Here is a 24,008-nt window from a genome sequence, read left to right on the forward strand (position 1 = left end):
ATCTCGGCTCCGATGCTGGATAAAGTGTCGGCTCCAGCCGGAGCCGACAAGGCCACAGTAGTCAGGGTATCGGAGCCGGTCGGCACCGAACCCACTACTCTAACAGAAGAAGTATCGGCTCCGACGGAGCCGGAGCCACCGGAGGAGGCTTGGACACTGTAGCCTGAACCTTCGGTGGCTTAAGAGGTTTTCCTGCCCCTGACTTAGGAGGAGAACCTTCAGGTTTAAGTAAACCTCGGAGGATTAATTTGTTCCTCCTTTCCTGCAGGACTCTCTGGCTAAAAGCATGACACAACGCACAGGAGTCCTGCAGGTGCAAAGGCCCCAGGCAATACACACAAGAAGTGTGACCGTCTGTCAGGGACATTTTCTGACAGCACTGGTCACACTTCTTGAAGCCTGAGACCTTGCCTTCTCTAGACATCCTAAAAGGATAGACACAAACAGTCCCCACAAACACACAACTTAATCCCTACACAGACACACAGGAAGGGAATAACTTGGGGAACTAGGCCTGACTAAAACTTTAAACTGAAAACTATTATAAAAGTTTAAAAGGAAGGGAATAGGGTGGGCTGTAACTAAGTACAGGCTAATCTAACACTAAAGGGAAAAAATAAACCCCTAACTGAACTTTTTCTTCTTTAACAAGAAAAAACTTACCTCAGCTGGCAAAGGAGACCTCTTTCGCTAAGCGGCAAACGAGATCTGAGGTAGTTCCGCCTTGCATCATGGGATATAGGGTTGCCTCGAGCTGGTAAAAGGAGTTCTCGAGCTAAAGCAAGTGCCGAGTCGGAGCCGAGGATCGGCTCCGAACCCATCCAGCAAGAATGAAGGCGAGATTGACAACTTAACATTCACTTTTCCCAGCACAGTATGCATTTAGTCAAGGCCACAGCAAAATAAGAGAATCACTAACTTTCATAAACTGCATTCATGAAAGAAAAAAAAATAAGGTGAAATTGGTGCACCCCTATTTCTAGACTTATCTAATCATTTGGTACAGCTCCCATATTTTTTTTAGGTTCAAGGAAGTGAACTGGATCTCACAAACAATACAATCAATGGGTCTAAAAAGTTACTTAGCCATCAAACACAGTGTGCAAGCTGGGAAGATAACCTGCCAACTTCTCAGGAAACAACATTAGGTGTGCCACAAGATTCAGCATTATGACGATTACTCTTTAATATTTATTAATAATATGCATACAGCAGAAAATTCAATACTAGTATGTGCCACCTCTTCAAACACCTCCAAGATGACCTATAGCATTCCAAAAACATGATTTAAACTACTCCCAAATTAAAAGAAAACTAAGTTAATGATATTTTCCTCTCGAAACCAGCAATCAAACTACTGTGACATAAAATACTCAGTCAGTAATACTTGAAATGAGCTAAAAGAAAACACAAATCTACAATGTACAATAAACTAAGACTTCTTCATACTGTCAAACCTTTTTCATCAGACTAAATATATATATATATATATATATATATATATATATATATATATATATATATATATATAGAGGTATATTTATTTAATTATTTATTGACATTTGATTACTGGGAAAGTCTGTCTTGGTAGAAGCTCATTTTCAGTGGAGGCCTGGGCAGCAGAAAAGCTCCAAATTATTGCAAAACATTTTAAGAACAATAATTTAACAATCTTCAAAAAAAAAAAAAAAAAAAAAAAAAAAAAAACACATCTGCAGTTTAAGTAATCATAACAAACTAAAGATAATATAAAAACATTGATTAAGAATTTATACAAGTTACACGACAAATATTTAATATTAATAGAAATTTTAGACAGCTTTTGTAGAGAAATTACAGGTAAGTTAGCCTAATACAAACAGGAATTGCAAGGCTTATGGTGTATTTAGAGAAAGTCAAGTAAGAGAATTTGATAGAAGTAAGGAAGTAAGTGAAGAAGGGAGAGTAAGGAGGTATAAGGAAAGAAAATATATTTGTTCACATTTAAGGATATAGCTTATCCTGGTTTTGAGCAAGCACAGAGCCAGATTCTGAGTGGTTTTTGAAAGACGGGAGGGAGGGTCATGACCTGATGGATGCAGGTAAGGAGTTCCAAACCTTAGCAGCCTTGTACAAGTACAGACAATGCCCAGCAGATATGATAGGTTTGTAGACAAAGAGGAGTTTTGGTCACTGTATTGTAATGACCGACTGGGAACACAGTTGTGTAGAATGTTTTTTAGTGCTGGACAGGCAGATGGATGCTAGATAATTTTATAGGTGGCAAGAATGCTGGTTGATGATGCAGTTCTAACAAATTTATGCTTTTTAGTGCTATACAGTAGTGAGTTCTGAAAAAGGTATTTGCTGCAAATCTAGCGACTTTGTAAAAGCATTGTTCAAGCTTTAATTTTTGTGAAGCCTAGAGGTTAGTAAGGATGGGAATGCCATAAAGAAGTGTGGGAAGGAGTTAAGTAGCGGCAAGTGAAGTTTTAGTTGCATCGATGAGAACATTTTTGGCTCTGTAAACTATCCCTAGTTTTCGATTAATTTTTCTTATGTAATTTTGTATATCCAGGTCAAATGTAAGCTTATCATCCACTGTCACCCCTAATAATTTGATATAAGAATTGACTTCAATGGTTGTATTATAAAGAGAGAGGACTTTAAATTTTACTATTTCATGAGTGAGGGATTTGGGGGACAAATAGTAATCTGATCTTTTTTGGGGTGAGCATGAGTTGTGAGTTATGAAGCCATGTTTAAGTGGCTGTTAAAGCCTCCTGAGTAATTTTTCGGAGGTGTACCATGCTGTCAGATGCACAAATGAGACTGGAATCATCTGCATACTGTATTAGGGTGGCCTGATGTGGGGATGTATAGAGGATGCTGGTGAAAATGTTAAAGAGGAGGGGACCAAGGATAGAGCCTTATGGTTCACCAGTGGTGACTGGGAGGTAAGGAGAGGCCATGGAGTGCCATTTTACTGACTGATACCCATCAGACAGGTAGCTTTTGAACCACAGAAGGATAGCTGAGAGAAACCTAGTGAGGACATTTGAAGTAAAAGCTTTTTGTGACAAACTGTGTCGAAGGCTTTAGACAAATCTAGAAATAAGGAAGAGGCTAGTTTGCCATTATCTCTACCTTTACTGACAGTATCTATATAGGTTAGAAGGACAGTGCTAGTACTATGGGAAGGAAGGAAGCCATGTTGTGTAGGAGATAGGAGTTCTTCCTGCAGGAGATAGTCTAGCAATTGTTTTTGAATAGATTTTTCAAGTATTTTGGCAAAAGGAGATAAAATTGCTATAGGTCTAAAGTTATTAATGTCTGCTGAATGTCCTCCTTTGTGTAGAGGGATAATGTGTGACTTTTTCCAGACAGAGGAAATGTGAGATTCCTGGAGTGACACATTTCTAAGGCTTGAGACAGGACAGGCAATGCTACTGTCAGCTACTTTAAGTACTCGCATGGAAGGTCATCAGCTGAAGAAGAGCATGGCTTAAGTTCATTCAAGAGTAGTTTTATTCAGGATATAGACATAGGTTTGAAAGTGAAACTGGATGTAATGATATGTGGCTGTTGGACAGGGCTGAGATTAGATGTTGAGGAATCCTTGGTTACAGATGCTATACTATCTATAAAATAAAAGTTGAACTGTACTGCAGTTTCGAGTGGTGAGCTATCGGGAGAGGGGTTTGGGTTGAATTTTTGGCCGGGATGCAAGATTTCTTTAATGGCTGTCCAAAATTTTTTATGGCTGTGTTTAGTATTATTCTGAAAGTTATTAAAGTATATTTTTATCTTCATTTATTTGCTTTTAGTATGATTGCGAAGCATTCTGAAGTTTTCAAGATATTGTGGTGTTTTATATTTTTGACATGCTTTCCATGCTTTTTCTCTGTCCTGCATTAGCATTCGACTCTTTTTCGATAGCCAAAAAGCATTATTTGTTTTAGTCTCTTCCTTCAAGGAAGTGCAAGACTATTTAGAATATTTAGAAAAGTTGTACTGAATTAATTTACAGCATCATCTAAGGGGAAAATTTTTAGGAAGTTCCAGTTAATAAATGATAGTGTAGTAATGAATATTTATGGATTAAAATTGGAAAGTTTGCATATTGTTTTATAAATATGCTGTTTAATTGGATGTGTGAGATGTCTGGTCATATACACTGGCAGACGATTACTGAGTTTGACATTGTACCTGTGGTGGTGTATTTGCTAGGGTATGATACTAGGATCCAGTCTAACAGGAAATTTAATGTCTTGCTATAATGTCTGGAGCTATTAATTAGATGTGTGAAACCATATAAGTTCATGCTAGATGTAGGGGAGACAGAGTTTATGTCCAACCAACTGACATTCACATCGCCTACTAGTATTTTTTCTCGTGGACATTTTGAGAAAAGCAGTAAGAAGCTCTGCTGAATTGAATTTTAGTAATGGTTTGCTGTAAGGCGAAATGTGTACTGATACATATTAAAAGCAATATCACCATCTTTCTTCTTTATAGAGTCATTACGGATGATATTATAGCCAGGAGGTATAATTTCAGAGTCATTTATGATGTATTTAAGCCAAGTTTCAGTTACAGAAGGAACGATGAGGAGTCTAAGTGTGTCCTCTTGCACATCCATTTACTAGGCACCTCCCCAGTGTGGACTTTTGGGGGAGGCTCAGAATCAGAAAGGCAGCTTGCATGATGAGAATAACTGAGGCTGAAAGAGGGTTACTGTCCCTGTTAATATAGATGAGTAGATTTGGGTACAGAATTCACAAGGGGTTGGAACGGAACCAGATGTAGCAGGGACACTTCTTTTCTTGACCATCTCAAAAACCTCAAATGCTGAATGCAATTAGAGCCAAGGAAGTGCTCCTCCGACCCAAAAGGGGGACTGGAGGGATGCCCGCCTCTCCAACATGTCTTGTTTCTGAGGCAGACAACAGTGCTGAGCGTCCAGCTCTGAGGGGAAGGGCAGATCCAAAAATGTCAAGTCAACCCAAACCCCCAAGCCTTGGTTCAGAAGCGTCGGCTCTAGGATTCATTCCAATCCAATTGTGCAAGAGTCAAGAGAGTAATGGAAACTGGATATGAAGTCAAAAAGGCTGCCAGCTGTGATGTCTAGGTGCTCTTCTAGGAATGTTTACATCCCTGGGCTTCACACCCACAGTTCGGACAGGAATTGGAGATACCAGTGGAAGGGTAGTAGTGGCCGTACCAAAGAGGTAGGCGACAGGTTGACCCAGAGCTTAATCTGCATCATCTGATCAACATCTGCTTATGACAGATTTCCCGATGAACAGAAGGACCTAAAAGAAGAAGGAAACACTGAAGGAAGTCAAGAAGATCTGAGCTCTTGCAAAAAATGGAGAGTGACGCATGGGGTTCACCAGCTCCGGTGAGAATTGAGGAGGAGGAGTTGGAAATTAGACTGGAACACCTCAGAGTTTTAGGGGCTGAACTACCAGGCTCCAAGGGGTCCAGTGACCTCTTCCTAAACTTTTCTGCCCTTTTCTGGATTCCTTTTCCTTCTCTCTTTTGGTTTGCCTCTCTCCTTTTCCTTCATCAGTTTGGCTTTGTCATGTTTCTCGACTGGAGAGTAGACTTCAGTTGTTGACGGAACTAACTCCCGACCTTAGCGGGAAGGCTGCTCTTTAGTACCAGTCTATCCATGCTTCCTTGCACATTTCTAGAACCAAAAGAAGCACATGCTTCACAATCTGTGTCTAGGTGTGCTAACCTTAGGCAATAAACACACAAACAGTGTGGGTCCTGCTGCAGGATTTTCCGGTCTCAAGTCAAATACTTCTTAAAACCAGCTTCCTTGTCCAGCATGCTGATTATCTTCAGAACTACTAGGCAAGTAAAAACACCTGCAAATAAACTCCGCCAACAATAAAAAAATTTACACAACAATGGCAGGAAAAAACATCCCAAATGGAGAACAGTTATCCTAGAACAAAAGCTGAAAAGTAATAAATACCCATTGGTACGGGAAAAGGATTTTTTTTTGGGGGGGGGGGGGTATAGCAAAAAAAAAAAATAGATAAGTGAAGAAAATAACCTAAAACTGTAAAATCTGTACAAGCTAGAGATCTTCATATCAAAACACTACTTAAGTGATCATTCACAGCCCTCAAAAAAACAGGTCCTTCTGGATCAAGCTGCAAAAAAAATCTGAGGTACTCTGGGGATCTGGGGGAATATGGGTAGTGGAGGAGTCAGAGCCCTGGATCTAAGCTTCTGAAAAAGTGCCATGGTCAGATCCAGTCAAATCCAATAACCCAAAGGCTGAATCAGACAAAAGCAGATGACATCAGATCTCTTACATTTTGATCTATGATTACACTTAATAGCTTGGTGTGGGATACATTTTATATTGTAATGTTTTGCTGTGATACAATTTTAAAATATGTATTATGCTTAGGAGTTGATTCTAGGATTGAGGTTGATTTGTTGTCTTGGCTGAGCACATAAGAATGTCTCATCTGCATACTGATATACTAAAGCATGTTATTATTCGTGCACATCATTGCAAAATATGCTAAATAGTATGGGAAGGACCTAAAAGTGATCCTTCATAATTGTTATGTATGTAGAGTAGATGTTATCTATGTGGAGAATGTGTTTTGTCATTGAACACTTCTGAATCTGTCATAAGAACATTGCCAACCTAATCAATTATGTTTTCACTCAGATTTACAGTGATTTGCAACTGATAACAGACCATCTCCACAGCTTTTGACAAGTCCAAAATATAGCAGCTACAAGTTGATCTTGATTCTACTGATGATTTATAATGTTTATGAACGTAAGCAATGCAATTTATGTGCAGAAGCCAGATGACTTGGGGAAAGTGAACTGTTTTCTAAAAGATGGTCCAGGAGTTGTTTATATAAGAATTTCTCTAATACTTTGATATGAGCAATAAGATGGCAATGGGCCTTATCACTAACTTTACATAGGGGGTATCTGCGGTGGTGCAGCGGTAGCATTGTTGCCTCACAGCAAGAGGTTCTCCCATTCGATTCTTGGCTGGAGTGCGGGGAGTGTCTTCTGTGTGGAGTCTGCATGTCCTCCCCGCGGTTGGGTGGGCGTTCGAAAGACATGCTTAAATGTGCGTGCCTTTGTTGAAGGTTGGACGTCGAGCTGGCATCTCGGCGTTCGTGAAAATCTACTGCCAATCATTAGCGGACTGAAGTTCCACTGTGGCGACCCCTAACCGGGAAAAGACGAAAGACAAACAACAACAACTAACTTTACATAGAGGAATTATGCATTTTCCTATATAGTGGTATGTAGTTTTCTTTTATTAATCTTTTTTTTCTGAGAATTGCAATGACAAGTTATCAGGTGCAAAAAGCGGATGTTAACCTAATAGAAGACGCCGAGTTCACTTTTGACTTTAGCCTATTTCACTCCAGTGAAGAAACTCATCGTTTGGGTGCCAGACCGAAGCAACGAGAGTTGCTAAAGACATATTCTGCAACGGTTAGCAAAGGTGCTGACTGTAATAAAGGTACTTTGGCCAAAGATAAAGTATCTAGTCCATGTGCTAGAGTTAAAACCTTAAACAAAAAAGGACAAAGTGCTTCTGCAGTTACAAAATGTTATGGTTACAATTCTAATGATGTTATTAACACTTTTCTTAATGATGATTATGACTTTGGTTGTAATGCTGAGTCAAAAAATGTGCACAGTAGGAAATTGCTTAGTGTTTCAACAGATTCTATAAAATCTAAAATCTTTTTGTTGGGCAAAAAATTAATTAATATTAAAAGCATTAAGATTGATAATGGATATTTAGAAAAGTGTTTGAATTTACAAATTGTACCAAAAGGACTGCGATTTTTTAAACTGCCTTTAGGTTTACCTTTTACTGACTCTGTGGTTCAAGAATTTAACCATATGTTTGATAGTTTTGGCTTTGCATATATTAAATTACTTATGAAATTTAATGATGAAAAGATTGGAGGGCTACTCAATGAAATAGAACTTTTGAATGAAGAAATAGTACAGGATCCTAGTTTTGACCAATGGCAGGAATTGTTCAATAAACAGTTTAATACAGCAAATTTTAAAGCCAATGTAACTTACAATCGGAAATTGGATAAATTGGAAAGAGACTTAGAAGCTTATAAGGTGCATAGAGCATATATATGGCCACAGCTGAAAATTAACAAGGAAAATGTTTCTGAATTCAATCAGTACCCAGGAAAAGGTAGACCCAGAAGAGGGGAAGATGATATAAATTTTCAGGGAGGGAGATTTCATCAGGCACCAATACATTACAGAAGGAGGTATTAAATACATTGGAGTTACCACCCACTTCCTATGTCCTAGATTATTGCCGAAGAGAATATATCTCCCCCTGTAGGTGAAGAATACACAGGTAATATGCCTTTAGGGGATACATCAACAAGTAACAACCGAAATGCATCCATTTTTACATTCTCTGGTTTTAAAGTGTATAACTTTACTGACACATATATTTCTCATGAATTTTTCACCATGTTTAGTAAGGGGATGAAGTTTATACCAACAGCACATTTTAATTTGGTTGACACGATAAAGGAAATAAAGTTATACTGTCGTAGACTTCATTTAGCGTTACAGTTTAGAGATGATACACATTATGGTACACCCAAGAAGTTATTAAGAAAAAGTGCTTATATTCCTATAGCAAATCCCCAAGTGGCTAACTACGAAAGAATGGTTTGTAAAGACCTCTATAGGTTACATGGAAACATTCAGAGGGACTCCTGGTACTCTTCGCTATTTCTTGATAACCTTACTGAAGGAGAGAGATTGTGTTTAGACAAAGTGGTGGCCAATAGTGGCATTAGAATTATGAAGCCAGACAAAGGGGGTGGTCTGGTTATTTATGACACTATTAACTATTCTAAGGCCATTCATGATATTTTATTTTATTCTGGGAACTATGAAGAGGTTTCTTTGAATCAAATTAACATTGGGTACCGTAGGATTGATCTGGCAATAGAAGAATATTTATTGGATAATCGTATCACAGACGAGGTTTACACTTTTATAAGAAATGAATTCCCCAGGATGTCTAACATCATTGGTATCCCTAAGATACACAAATGTGTAGATAACCCCCCATTTAGACCCATTATTTTGGGTTCTAAATCTAAAACATTCAACATTGGAGTTACTATCGATCACTGGTGTAAACATGTGTATAATAATGTTCCCCATCTTACCAAAGATTCTTGGGACTTTCTTAGTAAATTAACATCTGAATAGTGGTCTGCTGATCTTACGTTTCTTACCATCGATGTCCAAGATTTGTTTTCTTGTATCCCTAGTACCATCGGTCTTGAATATTTTGGTAACAGTCTTAGGAAATTTTCTGGACTCACTTGGGACAGGATCTGTCTTATCTTGGACATGATGGAGTTAGTACTCGACCACAATTATATACAATTCCAAGGTGAACATTTTAGACAGACTCGGGGTGTGGCTATGGGGGCATCTTGTGCCCCAATTTTTGCCAATCTTGTCATGCTTGAGTGGGAAGATACATTTGTTTTACCTAGTGAATATTTCAAGCATATTGCTCTATATACCCGCTACCTGGACGATTTATTCATTATTTGGAAAGGACCAGCCGAAGACATACCTAGTTTTATTTCCTATATAAACAACACAACTAATTTCCTCAAATTCACTCATAAAACAGACAAGTTAGGTATACCGTTTTTGGATACGTTTATTAGTAATACGGGTGATGGTTTTGCTTCAAAAATTTATAGAAAAATGACCTTTTCTAATGACTATATTCAATACGGTAGATGCCATCCTTCCCATATTTTTAGGAATGTGTTTAAAGGGCAATGTATTCGAGCCGCCCGTATGTCTTCCACCAGGGACATCACGGAGGACCAAATCAACACCATTTCTGATATGTTTTCGTGTAGAGGATATCCTGTAATAATGTTGGATCAGGTGACCCATTATGTTAAGAAAAATTGGGGGAATGTGTATCCCCCTCTTCTGGGTAAGAAATTCATTGACAAGAAAAAGAATGATATCGATAGTAGAAGAAATGTGTGTGTTATTATGTTTAATCCTTACACAAATTTAGTTAAATAAATCCTAAATAGACACTGGGATTTGATTACTATCTCTGATAGTATTGGTACTTTTTTAGGTGACCACCCCATTTGCGCGTACAAAACTTCATATAATTTAAAAAGAATCTTAGAAGGTGCTAAGAAAACTGAAAGAATTACGAACAACAAGGATTGTACTAGCAAATGTGGCACTTGCAGCCAGTGTCAATATGTTAATGAAAATAAGATCATTAAACTCCAGAATGTGATTAGAACAGTTTGTTATAGTAGAAAGGGGAACTGTAACACTAAGAGAGTTGTTTATTTGGCCACCTGTTCATGCTGTCAAGCCTTCTATATTGGCAAGACAGAGAGGAAGTTCAAAACTCGCATATATGAACACCTATATAAGATCAAGAAAGGTGACATGAAAAATGAACTAAGTAAACGCATTAGTGATAAGGGCCAAGAGCATACATTTAAATTTACTATTATCGATTCTATTGATACAGTTGCATGTGGTGGCAATTGGAAAGTTGGTCTGTCTTGTTTGGAAAGCAAATGGCAGATATATTGTGATGCCACCACATGGCCAGGTCTCAATGATAATATTAGTATCAAACCATTTTTACTATTAGATTGTGGCTAGGGTGTGGCCATTTATAATGTATTTATGGTATAACACAATATAGTATTTTTATATATTTTATGGTATGTATTACCGATACTGAGGTCTTGCGGTGTTATTCTTACATTAATGTATTTGTTATATTTGTATATGGTCATCAGTATTACACATATACATATATTTTTTACATTATTTATTTTTATGACCAACATCATCTTATTTAGATATGTTATTAGCATTTACCTTTGAGTATAAGTCATGTGTAGGTTTTAATATATTTATTACATGTTGATTTTGTACAGTTCCATTCGTACATTTTTGTCATGTTTTTTAAAAATTTTTCAAGTTATTATTGGGTAGCTTTTTGGCGCCAAACAGGCTTTTTAATGAACTAATTAACCGTTATTCATGTGGTTCTGAAGAAGTCTGCTTTTGGCAGATGAAAGCGCTAAACCTGGTATTTCCTTTTGGAGTTCCGTGTGATTTTGCTTTTTATTAAACAAGTTCATATTACCTACGTGGTCTCTGATTTTTGGATTTTTACTCTTGGATTCGGACTTTTATTTTTGCTCGAGCTACTGGGATCACCGTTTGGCCATTTGTTCCTGTTCTTTGGTTTACAGTTGCTTGGTCTGTTTCTACAAAAAGTAGATTTTATTTATTTGCAATAGTTTATTGTGTGGACTACTGAGCCAGCTCACAGGTTAAAAGAACCATATGTGTATGTAGTAAGGATAGTTGAGGTAGACCAACTGTACTGATTTGTTACTGAGATGGCTGTATGAAACGAGAATTCATTTTACATGCTAGATTGTAGTTGTTATCTGGTAATGGATCATACAGTTGCAGTACTGCTTAGAATTTTTTTCTATGAGGACTGTAATGGCCTTTTGCTTGGTTTTGTAGGAATTTGTTTTGTAGTGTTGATGGCGATTGCCCTTTTTCCCACTGCTTCCAAGCATTGTCCCTTTGAGCCACTGTTTGCTTTGTGTTTACAGTCAACCAGGGTACAGGCCAGTATTTGACTAGTCTTCAGCAAAGGGGGTCTAACAAACTTAGAATGGATAGAAATGTTTGAGTATTGTACTTGACTGTACCATCAGGAAGTAGATGTGTCAGGGAGTTCCAGTTACATTGTTTAATTAAATAGGGGCTCTTGAAAGTTTCTCTGATGTAATAGAAGTACATATTAATGTCTGGTTCCCTATTGAAATTTAGAAACCTGAAACAACAAGTCCTGGAATTCATAAAAACACTAAAAGTAAAGGAGAGCAGAGAATATCAATATTTGCTGTTCTCCACTAAAGTTATTTTCTGCAGGGAGCAAGTCCCACCCCCCCCCCCCAACTTTTTATATACACTAACTCTTAAGACTGTTGTAGCTTGTGGAAAACGAAATACTCCATGACACAGCAATTTCAGATTTAGTATATTTAAGACCCTGTTTTCAAACATTCAGTCTTGCTGTTCTAGGACTTGCACTTATGAGGCTCACAATTTAAAATTATTACACACTACATTCTTTAGTTCTGTTACTTTCCAAACTATATAGATTGGATTGAGATTGCTTGTTATGTCAGGAAGTATGCTTGCCTAAATTATATTATTAGGGATGTTTGTCAATACACAGTCCAGAATATTTTATCTGCCTGCAGTTTTATCTACTCTGGTAGGTGTCATATTTCAAAAAATGCATCAGTGTAAGGGATCAAATCTAAGCTGGATTGATTAGTGAAGACAGAAAAAAAAATTTCCAGAGAGATGGTGGTACTTTACTGGAAAATCTTCCTGAGAAGTTAGTAGGGAAAACTGAAAAGGAGACAAAATTCAAAATCAAACACTCAAACAGAAAAGCAAAATGGCCCATCTTACTAGTCAGCCTAATCGACAGCTATAAAACATTAGTTTAACACAAACTTCTACTTACCTGAGGGAGGAAAAAAAGTTGAGGTCAAAAACAAATGCTTGTGTTACAGACCTCTTGGCTCTCATTTTGAACTAAAACACCACTCCACTGCAGTTGCATTAAAAACTAATTCAGTTTTACAAACCTGCTGTTGAAAGGTCTTACTCGCACGGCCACTGTTACAGCACTATTTTCTATTTTTAAGTGATCATGCACCAAGTCAGTACAGTCTGTCTTTTCATGTAACGGGCATACTAGATGCAATGTCTCATTTACTTGTACTTTTTTTTCTCCACCAAAACAAGAAGTATTTGCTGTACTCATTTTTGGTCTCTGCCAAATATTTTTCATTATGTTGTTGCATATTTGAGGGTTACTAAACTTAGAGGAAGGCTTGATTCCCTCAGTAACCAAGCTTTTTGGGGTACATGACCTTTCCAAACCATGACTTTTACTATATGGTGTTTTTACCATTGTCTTTTCAGTTAAATGACCAACTTTTTGTTTTCCATTCAGTTTCATACCAGGTGTCCACCTGGATACTGGTGTAGATCCAGATGAGGATGTTGGCATCATGACAGTGCTTTCTGAAACAATGCCTGGGTTGTAGTTTAATAACGGTTGACTATCTTTACAGCCAAATAAGTTGTTGCTTTTAGGTGTTGTGTGTAAGCCTGCATCCTTTGGCACTTTAGAAGACATAACTGAAGATGCAGATAATGGAGTAACCTGCACATCCTGCTGTGAGACAGAAGGTTCACCATGGATAGGTGTATTATTCTTGTCAGAGTAGGCATTCAGCAATCTTGTTCTGGTACGACGCTGAAGTGTAAGCTTCTTTTCTGTCTGCTGCTCCTTTTCAGAATCATATTCAGTATCATTGGTCACGACATCTTGATTATCAGCAGGTTCTCTGCTTGAAGTCTTCCTCCTCTGAAGCCTTAATGTAGTGTCAGATTTTGGCGTAGCAAATACTCCTACTGTAGAATTTTTACAAGCCGATAAAACATAAGTAGTATTTATTTTTCTGCTCTTGCTCAAGGCTGATGACTGCTGTGTATTTTTATCATGTGGTTGAGAGTTTGTCTGCTGTCCTATACTACTGTTACTATATTTCACAGAGTCAGTCAGTGCATGTTTTTTTGATAAATGGATCGAACTAAAGATAGCAGCATCATTTCTAGAAGGTGTAGTGTAAATAGGCATCTTTGTATGATGGATGTTATCCAATATCAATGATGTATGTTTTGCTCCTTAAACAGTTATCAGATACACAGCAGCACAAAAAATGACAGCTTTAAATGGGGCACTTAAACATCTGAACCAAATCTGTGGAAAGAAATGCAAAATAAAAGCATTAAAACACGTAGAAACAAACACATACAAAGCTATAACTCTGCACTCTGCTTTAGAAAGCTGGGCCTCATATTTTACACTGAAAGCAGCAAGTAGTTAATTTCTGATACAAAGTAATAATTTTAAAGAATTACAAAGTACATCTTGCCTCCTTTGCTTCAAAGAACCTAGTTACTGATGATACTCTTAGTTGAGCCACTTACAAGTTCTCTTTCTTCCTATTTTTTGGAGTCAATAACATCTGCTTGCACCATTCACTCTCAAAATACTCTTCACCAGAAATTCCCACATTTCGATAACAAAAGTCAGCAGTTTGGTAGGAATTTCATAATCTATAATCTCAAAGTAAAAACAATTAAAAAGAGTTGTTACGGCACATACATGAATTGCCTAAGATTTCTGCCCCTGCTAAATACGTTTTCACATTCCTTGTAATTAGGTACACCTGAGAGGCAAGTTCCTCATTTCGAGTCTTAAAAAAGTCCATGTTCCTCATGGTTTCACAATGAAAGGGTCCATCACACATTTTTAACTGGTATCCATGGTAAATAATACTGAATGTTATTAATTCATCAAAAGAATGTATAATAACTACTATAAATTAATACAATATACTATTAATAAGAACTATTCCAAGGCTAACCTCTCTACTAAGCAACACCTTGGCTAAATTCCAAGCACCCCCATACCCAGTAAACACCATAGCATATTCTGAGCTATTTACAACATCTCTGTACAGCCATATCGATAGCTGTATAGAGTGAGCTGTGCCCACTCATATTAAAAATAAGACAAACTCAAAATCAAAACGCAAGCCACCCTGGTGAAATAACAATATCAACCAGTTATGACAACAAAATAAAAAAATCTTGGCCAAGCATAGCAGGAACAAAGCCATATATACTAAAAGTCCCCTGACCAATCTAAACAGGCAGCTAAGAGGGTTAATTAATACTTAAAAGGCTAAATTTGAAGATGAAATAGCTTCTCAGGCAAAGTTAATGTATTTTCCATTGCCAAAAACACTGCATCAATGGGGCCCAATAACATCTCGAGATGTTTAATAAGCAGCATGAAACATGAGCTCTCTTGTCCACCTGAATCACTTTTCAGACTCATATGTAAGGCCACAGAAAGAATTGTCATGGGCATAATAAATGAGGACATAGGTAACCTGCAAGGGCTGGACCCATCACAGTTCGGCTTTGTTAAAGGAAGGCCATGCCTATTAAATCTGGTGACTTTTTTGAGAGGGTCACCAAGGCATTGAATGAAGGTAAGGCTGCACACAGCTTACCTCAACCTAGCCAAGGCTTTTGATACAATACCCTACTCAGGCATTATAGAGAAGCTCACTAATTTAGATTAGGTATAAACCCTTTTATCATCCACTAGATAGCCAACTAGATCACTGATAGGACCCAGTAGGTCAAAATAGGTGAGGCCACCTTCACCAAGAGGCCAATCACTGGACGAGTCCCCCAGGGCTCCATAGTGGGCCCACTCCTTTTTGCTATACACTTCTCTGAATTGGAAGCAAATGCTGAAGGTTTAGCGCTAAGTTTGCAAATGACTGCAAGCTGGGGCTATCATCAACTCCCCTGCAGACACTAGCATCCTTCAAGAAGGTCTATCTCCAAAAAACAAATGGTGCTAAAGCCATGGTCTTAAACTTAATGCTAAGAAATGCATAACTGTATCTTTTGGGAAGTCAGTCATCCCGGCTAATTACCATGTTGATAATACGCCCCTAAGAGTCAACGCAGTGGTCAGGGATCTAGGTACGCACATAGACAGCAGCCTTACCTTCAACCACCACTTGGCCACAGTGGTGAGGAAATCCTTTTATGTTGCACAACCATAAGTAAGGGCATGGCATCTAGTTCCAAAGATGTCATTATCCTACTGTACCTTCCCCTTATCAGACCAGTCATAGAGTACAATGCTTCCTTTGGTATGTACCTGACCAGGCATATGCAGCAACTAAAGCAACCTCAGCAGTTCCTTATAAAAAGATAAGGCATAGCAAACCTGCCTTATGCAGAGTGTCTTAAAGCCTTTTCCCTTTACTCCGTCTCCTATAGATTGCTGAGGGGTGATCTATGCCTGGCTAACCCCACACTTATGAATCTCGTACATATTTGCAAATCAAAGACTACCAGAAATACAAGGTCTAAGGACCTGAATCTTGCCTGTGACTTAAACAGAATATGCTGGAGAGACAAATATGTGTCCCACAGACTGCCCCTTCTATGGAACAGACTTCCCATCCATGTGAAGCTGAGTTAATCTATTACCCAGTTTAAGTGCAACCTAGACAAGCGGATGAGGAATTGGTAATTTAAACTGAGCCTAGCACCCATGCCCCTTATGGACACAGGTAGCCTATACACGCCTGGCTCTCAATGTCCTATCCAAATACAGCAGCACATCATTATTCTTCTGGGAAAACCTGGCCAGGCTTAGTAAGGCCCTCTGGGTCGTTAGCGCAGTAACAATCTATGAATCTATAAAGTAACATTTTAACCATCCTGTGAGCTTTCTAGCTGAGGTTTTTATCGAAGCTGTTACTATGTATTCTGCATTTGGCTCATTTGCTCCACATTATGAGAGGTAGTGTTACAAGTTCTGGAGAAAGAAGGTTGACAGCTATGATTTTTTTTAATTAAGGCAGACTAAAGCTAGAGATCAGTATCTGTACTCCTACCTTGTTGACTATCACAAGTAATCTAAAAATTCAAATAATTAATTTCAGGCAAAACTAACAGTAGTTTGTAATAAATGTGGAAGTCAAATCATACTTCATAAAATAGCATACGTAAATGACTCAGTTTATGATCCTTTATAAGATACACTGCATCAGACATTAAACAAGCATTACTGAATTAGATAGACTTAAAATAAATTCCAATTATACTCGGAAACAGGAATGCACTTAATAGTCAGCATAAAATAATCTACTGTACTTTAGACTTTAATTTTCGCCAGTATCACTAAACAATATCCAGTTAATGCAGCTACCATCTGAGCCTTTGCATCACAGCTATTTGGTGACTTGTTCAGTCGTACAGTAGGCAAATGGAAGCTAAGGGAATCAAACCCTGGACTACAGAAAGCAACTCACCAATATCCAGTTAATGCAGCTACCATCTGAGCCTTTGCATCACAGCTATTTGGTGACTTGTTCAGTCGTACAGTAGGCAAATGGAAGCTAAGGGAATCAAACCCTGGACTACAGAAAGCAACTCACTAAAAGCCCATAGTCTCAATCTTCTGCACTTACTATCAGACCAAGGCAAGCAATCTACCACCTAACCTAATTTATCTGAATTTTTTGCACTGATCAATTTCAGTCAAAACCTGTGATATGCAAAACAGTAAAGTTACAATGATTACAGTAACAGTACAATAACAAAATACAGTATGTAGACAATAAAACATATATTATATACACAGTATACAGCAAATAGCTATACACTGAGTTATTGTGCAAGTGTAAGGCAGAGAGGCAAAATCTATAAGTGCGATTAAGTTATTTGACTAATCGGATGCTTTTGTAATTAGCTTGAATTTTACCATTAGTTTTTAGAACAGCACAGAATTTAGGGTAAGAAGATGTGTCTTTAAAATTGAGGGGAGGAATTCCCAGAGTTTGACTGTTAATAATTAGAACAAATGGTTGGAAGTATGTAATTCAGAGTGACAAGTTTGCAGCAGTGAGCCTATATAATTATGATTTCTGAGGTTGAAGGAGGTGGGGGTCATCTTATTAGTTTAGAAGTGAGAGGAGAGAAACTGCTCACATACAAAGTGTGGACAATGACAAGCCAAGGAACGCAGCTTGCTAACTTGCCATTTAACTTTTTCCAAAGTTAATGCAGTAGTGTTCTTCTCTAGGAGACCAGTGATAAATCAACAAATTTGGTTTACATAGGTTCGTATGGCTGCACAGATTTTTTTTTTTTTAATGCAACAACTAATTGAAGACCATAATTCATTATTCGTGTTGTGGGAGTACAATACATATGACAGGCCAGGACAAGTGAGAGAGAAAGGAGAAATTGGGTGGGGGACACACAAAAAAAAAAAAGATGGCGTTTACCTTTTTACAGGTATTGTCAAGGCAAACACAAACTGAGAGAAAGGTTTAACCATACTTCAAGATAAATGAAAAAGAGAGGGCATTCTCTTGTGTGTATTGTTGTGATCATGGATCATCAGGGAGCTGTGGGTTGTACTGAGTTTCTGTCTGGTCCCAAATAGCATAGTCTGTTTTTTTTTTTTTCGTTTTTGATAGTCGAGTATGAGGTTTTTACTTTTTAATCAATTCAATGAGAGTGAGTGGAAGTCTGCTTGTAAGACATGCTGTAGTGAATTAAGAGATTGATTTGAGTGGTAAAAGACAATAGCACTGGCATATAGTAACAGAGAAAGGTGATACAGTTCAAGACAAATTTTGTTAATGATGACAGAAAATAAAAGGCGGCAAGAATGAAGCCTTGTCGGACACTTTTGGGGAAGGAGAAGAGGTAGAGGAGTTGAAAATAACAGTGAAAATTTTGATTAAAAAGTTAACTGTGGAACCAGAAAATTATATCAGTGTGACACCTATTTCAATAAAAGTGATCTAGAAGGGTGAGGAGGTTAACCAGATCAAATACTCTGTGAGGTCAATGAAGATTGTACCTGGAAGAATACCCTTACATCCCATTACATAAACTCAAATAGGAATAACTTAGTAATTAGTGACTGTTTTTATGAGGCTGAAGCAGTATAGGTGCACCATTATAAAGATTTTCATTATGGATAACTCAGCAAGTGCATTTTGGAATAATTTGTGATCATATGGAGACATACAGGGTGTGGTATACCAGGTTATAAATTGATGATTTGTTTTATTTGTTGTAAGTCAGAGTTCAGTGAGTCTGATCTGTGGGTTTGGGGGATCTGCCCAGAGAAAATATGGGCCTGACAAACTTGGAAATGCCAATGCAATTTATGAATGTGTGACAGCACTCCTCGATATAATTGTACCAGCACCCATGCCATTTCAAGAGCTCTTCATTCCCTCTCATCAGGCAGATATGATTATGATCTAGTGATAGTCGGTGGGGGTGCGAATGATTTGAGGTGCTCAACCTTGAAGGACATGCAGAGTTGCATGTTGGATATCACTATGCATGTGTCAAATGCAGACGAGACCCTGATTCTGAGTAGAATCTTTCTTCACCAAGAAAGATGCCTATATGCAATGAAAAGGTAATCTGCTTCAACAACTGGCTAAGTAGCTGGTGACATTCCTGGGAGAGAGTCCACCTTGAGTCAGTATGCAATGACATGGGTGACATCTCAAATCGCTTCAGAAAGGATGTCCTGCATCTCTCATTCCATGGCTTCTGCATTCTGTCTAAAGTCTCTGCTGCCCCATAATGCCTTTTTAGACAGAGACTAGCTAATGGACATCCCAACATAACAGATGAAAATACAGCTTATTCAAGCTCAAACTCAGACCACATCAAGGTTGATCCTCTCAATGTCAGAAGTCTTAATAATAAACTGCCTGATCTCCAGATACTCCTACAACTTGATCACATCGACATCGGTGTAGTAACAAAGGTTTAGTTCAGTGAAGAGTCAGGTATAAAACTGAATTATTGGTAACTAGAACAATTATGGAGTAGAGTGCCCCATTGGAATGTATTCATCTAAACATATCAATCAAATGGAAGGGCCCCAAATGTTACTAAAAAAAAATTACTAGCCTTAACAACTATGAGCTACCAGCTTGAAGCCCCCACACTCAGTATCTTATAGGCTGTTGTGAGGAAACCAATGTCTTACATTCATACTGTCAGGGACCTCACTCTCCTTGAGCTCTTGCATCTTCGCAAGACCAATATCTCTGCAAATACTGGAACCAGGGACTTAAATGTCTACCAGCATATGAACAAAACATGCTGGAGGAACAAATTAATTACTCCTCTTCTGCCCCATATCTGAAACAAACTTTCCCTACAACTTAAGCTAAATTGCACCCTTGTCTTCTTTATATCACACCTACATGACTGAATGGGTACCCAAAAATTTACCCCAAGGTGGACCTGTTTATACCCACAGCTTTACCTCCAGAATGACCTGCTCTGCCCTCCTAAAAGAAGAGGGATACAAATTGAGGGTGGATATCAGCAAACTATAAAATGGTCTTCCAGACTCAACTGTCTTGTAATTCCTATGATCCTATCAACACAATAAACATAAAGCATTTCCCACTGAGAAATACCAAGTAAACAGAGTTTTTATTGAATGGAACAGAGCATTATCATTTCTGTCCTTGACTGGACTTCATCATACTGAACTGCTGAGGATAAAGAAGAAAGTACTAATGTGTTTTACACAATACATTTTTTTTTTAATTTACCAAGGGTTTTGGGTTTCTAATACCATGACAGGAATGGATCTTATTACTAATTCAGGGGGTGATTAGAGTTCGTGAAATTTGTATTGTTTCAGTCTTTGATGTTAGCCAAAAGTGTGAAATGCTCCCAGAATTGCCTCCTGCAACTCATATGGAGTTACATGTATTGGTAGCATATTTAAGTTAGACTGTATATTCTTTATTAGACCTATTGCAACTACTACTACTGGAACTATCTCAGGGTATCTTTCTTCCATATTGCTCATCATTTCTGCTATCCCAACTGAGGTCAGAGACAGCAATCCCCCTCCTTTCCCTGGAGATAAGGCAGGGGTGGTTAGATGCTGCATTATCCTATCCCTCCTTGACAACTCTATCAGTGGTCTAAGTCCACTACTGAACTTAGGTTGCTAGTGGAAAAGGTGGTCACTTTGCCTTTATATCGTCAGGTTGGCCATACACAGAGTTTTGAGGTCTAAATGGAGAGAGATGAAATCAGCAAGAAAGGGAGAGTAGTATTGTTGTCGAGTACCTTCATGTGATGAACCCTGTTTTCACAAAATCTTTATATATCATGGAGAAAGGTAGGTTTTAAAAAAAATAAAAAAAGAAAAGAAAAAAAAATAAAACTAGATGCGTAGGCCTCAGGATAAAAAAAAAAAAAAAGTCCAGTCTTGGTGTATTGCACTGGTACCAAGACTGGGGAAAAAGCAGCACAGAAACATCTCAACAAGGAAACATTCTACCACAGGGTTAGGCCAGGTTCAGAGGAAGGATGTTCCCCCTCAAAGGAAGCAGTAGTCCAAAAATACACAAAAACTGACAGGCAAAAAAGAGGCATAGCTATGACAAAGTGAACTACTGAGGATAATGAAGAAATTATATACTGCTACTACTATGCAAGAAGCCCAGAATTTACACATAGAGGATATGCAGAAAGATTAAAAGGGAAATTACAGGAAAAAACAAATATTTGCACAAGAAAACTGTCAAAAGCTACAAATGATAATTTATGCTCTAACAGAAGAGATAAGCAAAAACATTATACAGACAAAGAAACACTGGGTTGACTAGAAAATGAAACACAGGAAAAAAGTGTAAGTAACAAAATCTACAGGTTTTTGAAAGGTATAAAAAAGAAACATGGACATGAAAGAGAAGACAGATCTGATTTGGTGCCATATGTACGCAATGGAGAAAGCCAAAGTAATCAATAGAAAAAATCCAGCTCCAAGAAAATATCAAATATTTGGGTATTAGCTTCTCTACGGATAATAAGGACTTTTATAGTTATAATATTAAACGAGTATGGGAACTAATAGTAGCTGATTGTGGCAGATGGAGGAATTTAAGACTACCGGTATTGGCAAAAGTATCAATAGTGAAAATGAATATATTACCACAAATGTTGTATATCTTTAGGTCTGCTCAAGTATCAATTACAAAGACAGTTTTTAAACAAATTCACAAAGATCTAGCTAAATTTATTTGGGAGCCAAAGAAAACTAGAATATCGTATGAGAAATTAATGACCCCGAAGAGTAGAGGAGGACTTGAGTTACCAAATTTTGAAGTATACTATTTAATTGTGAATGCCAACAGGTGTTTAAGAATTGCTAATTACGAGGTAATTAGTACAAAGTGGATACCAACTTGGGCGGTCTTGAATTACAAGCATATTCTAGATCGGAACATAAATCCTAAAGCTTTACCCTTTTTGGATAAAAGTAGTTTGATAAAGTATGGGATTTTGGACCACTTAAAAACATATGTGTCATCTTTGCAAAATTTATTCCAATCAGTAGACTTGTTGCAATATATGATGGTTTTTCAGCCTTTCCATAGGAATCCCAATTTTAAACTAAATAATCAGTTGACTGATCTTAGTAAATTCCCATTAATAGTTAATTTGACTCTGATTGATGTTTTTAATAAATTTCATTTATCGGCTTCGCAAGTTAGGCAGGAATTGAATCTTCCTAAGAGTTATGTGGTTGTCATGAGACAAATCAGAGAACTTGCTCCAAGTCATTTTGAAAACTTTAAACCGGTAGTCGGAATTATGGATAAATGCTCTGAATTGTGGCAGGCTCTCCAACAGGAGGTCAAATTTATAACAACAAATAAATTAATTAAAGATTTAAAATTCCAGGATAAAATTCTGTCGTCAGGGTATTGGGTAAACAAAATGACAGTAGCAGATAATCAGGTATTAAAAGCAATTGATTTAACAATAAAATCGGTCTCTTTTCAAAAGTTGATGTATACGCAGTTGATGATTTGGAATAATGCTTATTATACTCGTCTGAGGCTACATAAATTTAATCCTATGAATTCTCCAACTTGTCCATATTGCACAAATCAAATGGCGGATCTTCTTCATATGTTCTGGAGCTGCAAGTGTATATATAAACTTTGGAACTCTCTTAGAACACAACTACAAAAGATGGGTTATCAAAGTTCAATGTTATCATGGGAATTTATGATTCTACATGTTCCTCCAAGAGAGCTCTCTATGTCACAAACTATAATATGTATGAATATTTTTTTGCTGATGAAGTTATATATAGCTACAAATTAGTTAGAACCAGACAAGACATCATGGGATAATTTCAAGCTTGTGGCTATAAAGCATATATTAGCACATAAATTACTCCTGAAGCAAAGTAACAAAAATATTAATAATCCGAAAATATGGGAAAAGGTTTTTAACATTATATTAGCATAATACTGTTATTAGGAATATACTAAAGTTTGGATGTATATGTGGAGGAAACAATGTTTTGAAAACATGTATGATATGTATGGACGCAAAGTACTTCTACAAATGTTTCGGCTTTGTTTTTCTTTCCTGGTGTTTTTTTTTTTTTGGAATAATGACGTTTTTTATATGGAAGCATTTCATGTAGATATTGTATATAGTTTTGATAGTAATAGTAGTGAATTATGTGTGTGATTTTATTGTATTTTGAAAATATATATCAATAAAAATTTATTATGGAAAAAAAAATCCAGCTCCAAAGATATTTGAAGAGAAATATGGGCAAAGGAACCTGGATATGGAAAATGTCACAATACAAAAATAAGAAAACAAAGGGGGATAAAAACTGTGTGCATTACTCAGTATTTCCCAGTGTCGATTGCATATGTTCTCTTCTAACACTAATCACGGGACACATAACTCTCCTAAACAGTGTGCCACTCAACCAAAGCCCCTAAGGCAAAACAGCATGCCCAACACACTAGTCATAGGTGACTCGATAGTGAGGCACACTGATGTCTCACTCACTAGGTTGAATAACAAGAAAGCAACAGTCAGCTGCCAGTCAGACGCCAGGATCTGCCATATAACGCACGCACTCAAGTCCCTCAACAACACGTACAAATATGACTCTGTCATTGTACATGTGGGTGTGAATGACCTGAGACATACCTCCCTGGACTACATGAAAAGAGACATGGAGGAGGTCTCGGATTATGTAGCCCAGGTGGGTATGACTCTAGCCCTGAGCAACATCCTACCATCATCCAGAATGATACCACAGTACAAGTAGAAAATGATTGGTTTCAACAATTGGCTAAGTTTCTGGTGTCATTCTAAGGAGATCCAGTATCTGTCTGCCGGGGATGACATGACTGACA

The 24,008-nt window shown here is 37.5% G+C and overlaps 1 protein-coding gene across 1 annotated transcript in view; it reads right to left on the minus strand.

Moving 5' to 3' along the window:
* The window catches only part of KIF14 (kinesin family member 14), a 2,369,812-nt gene that overhangs the window by 2,327,083 nt on the left and 18,721 nt on the right, over positions 1-24,008 (minus strand). The window contains exon 2 of the mRNA XM_044086046.1: positions 12,741-13,924. Coding sequence (XP_043941981.1) covers positions 12,741-13,801 — 1,061 coding nt within the window. The 5' untranslated portion in view covers positions 13,802-13,924. The remainder of the gene's footprint in view (positions 1-12,740; positions 13,925-24,008) is intronic.

Source organism: Protopterus annectens, chromosome 10.part0, assembly GCF_019279795.1.
Source record: "Protopterus annectens isolate FY-2018-M chromosome 10.part0, PAN1.0, whole genome shotgun sequence".
Classification (NCBI taxonomy): domain Eukaryota; kingdom Metazoa; phylum Chordata; order Ceratodontiformes; family Protopteridae; genus Protopterus; species Protopterus annectens.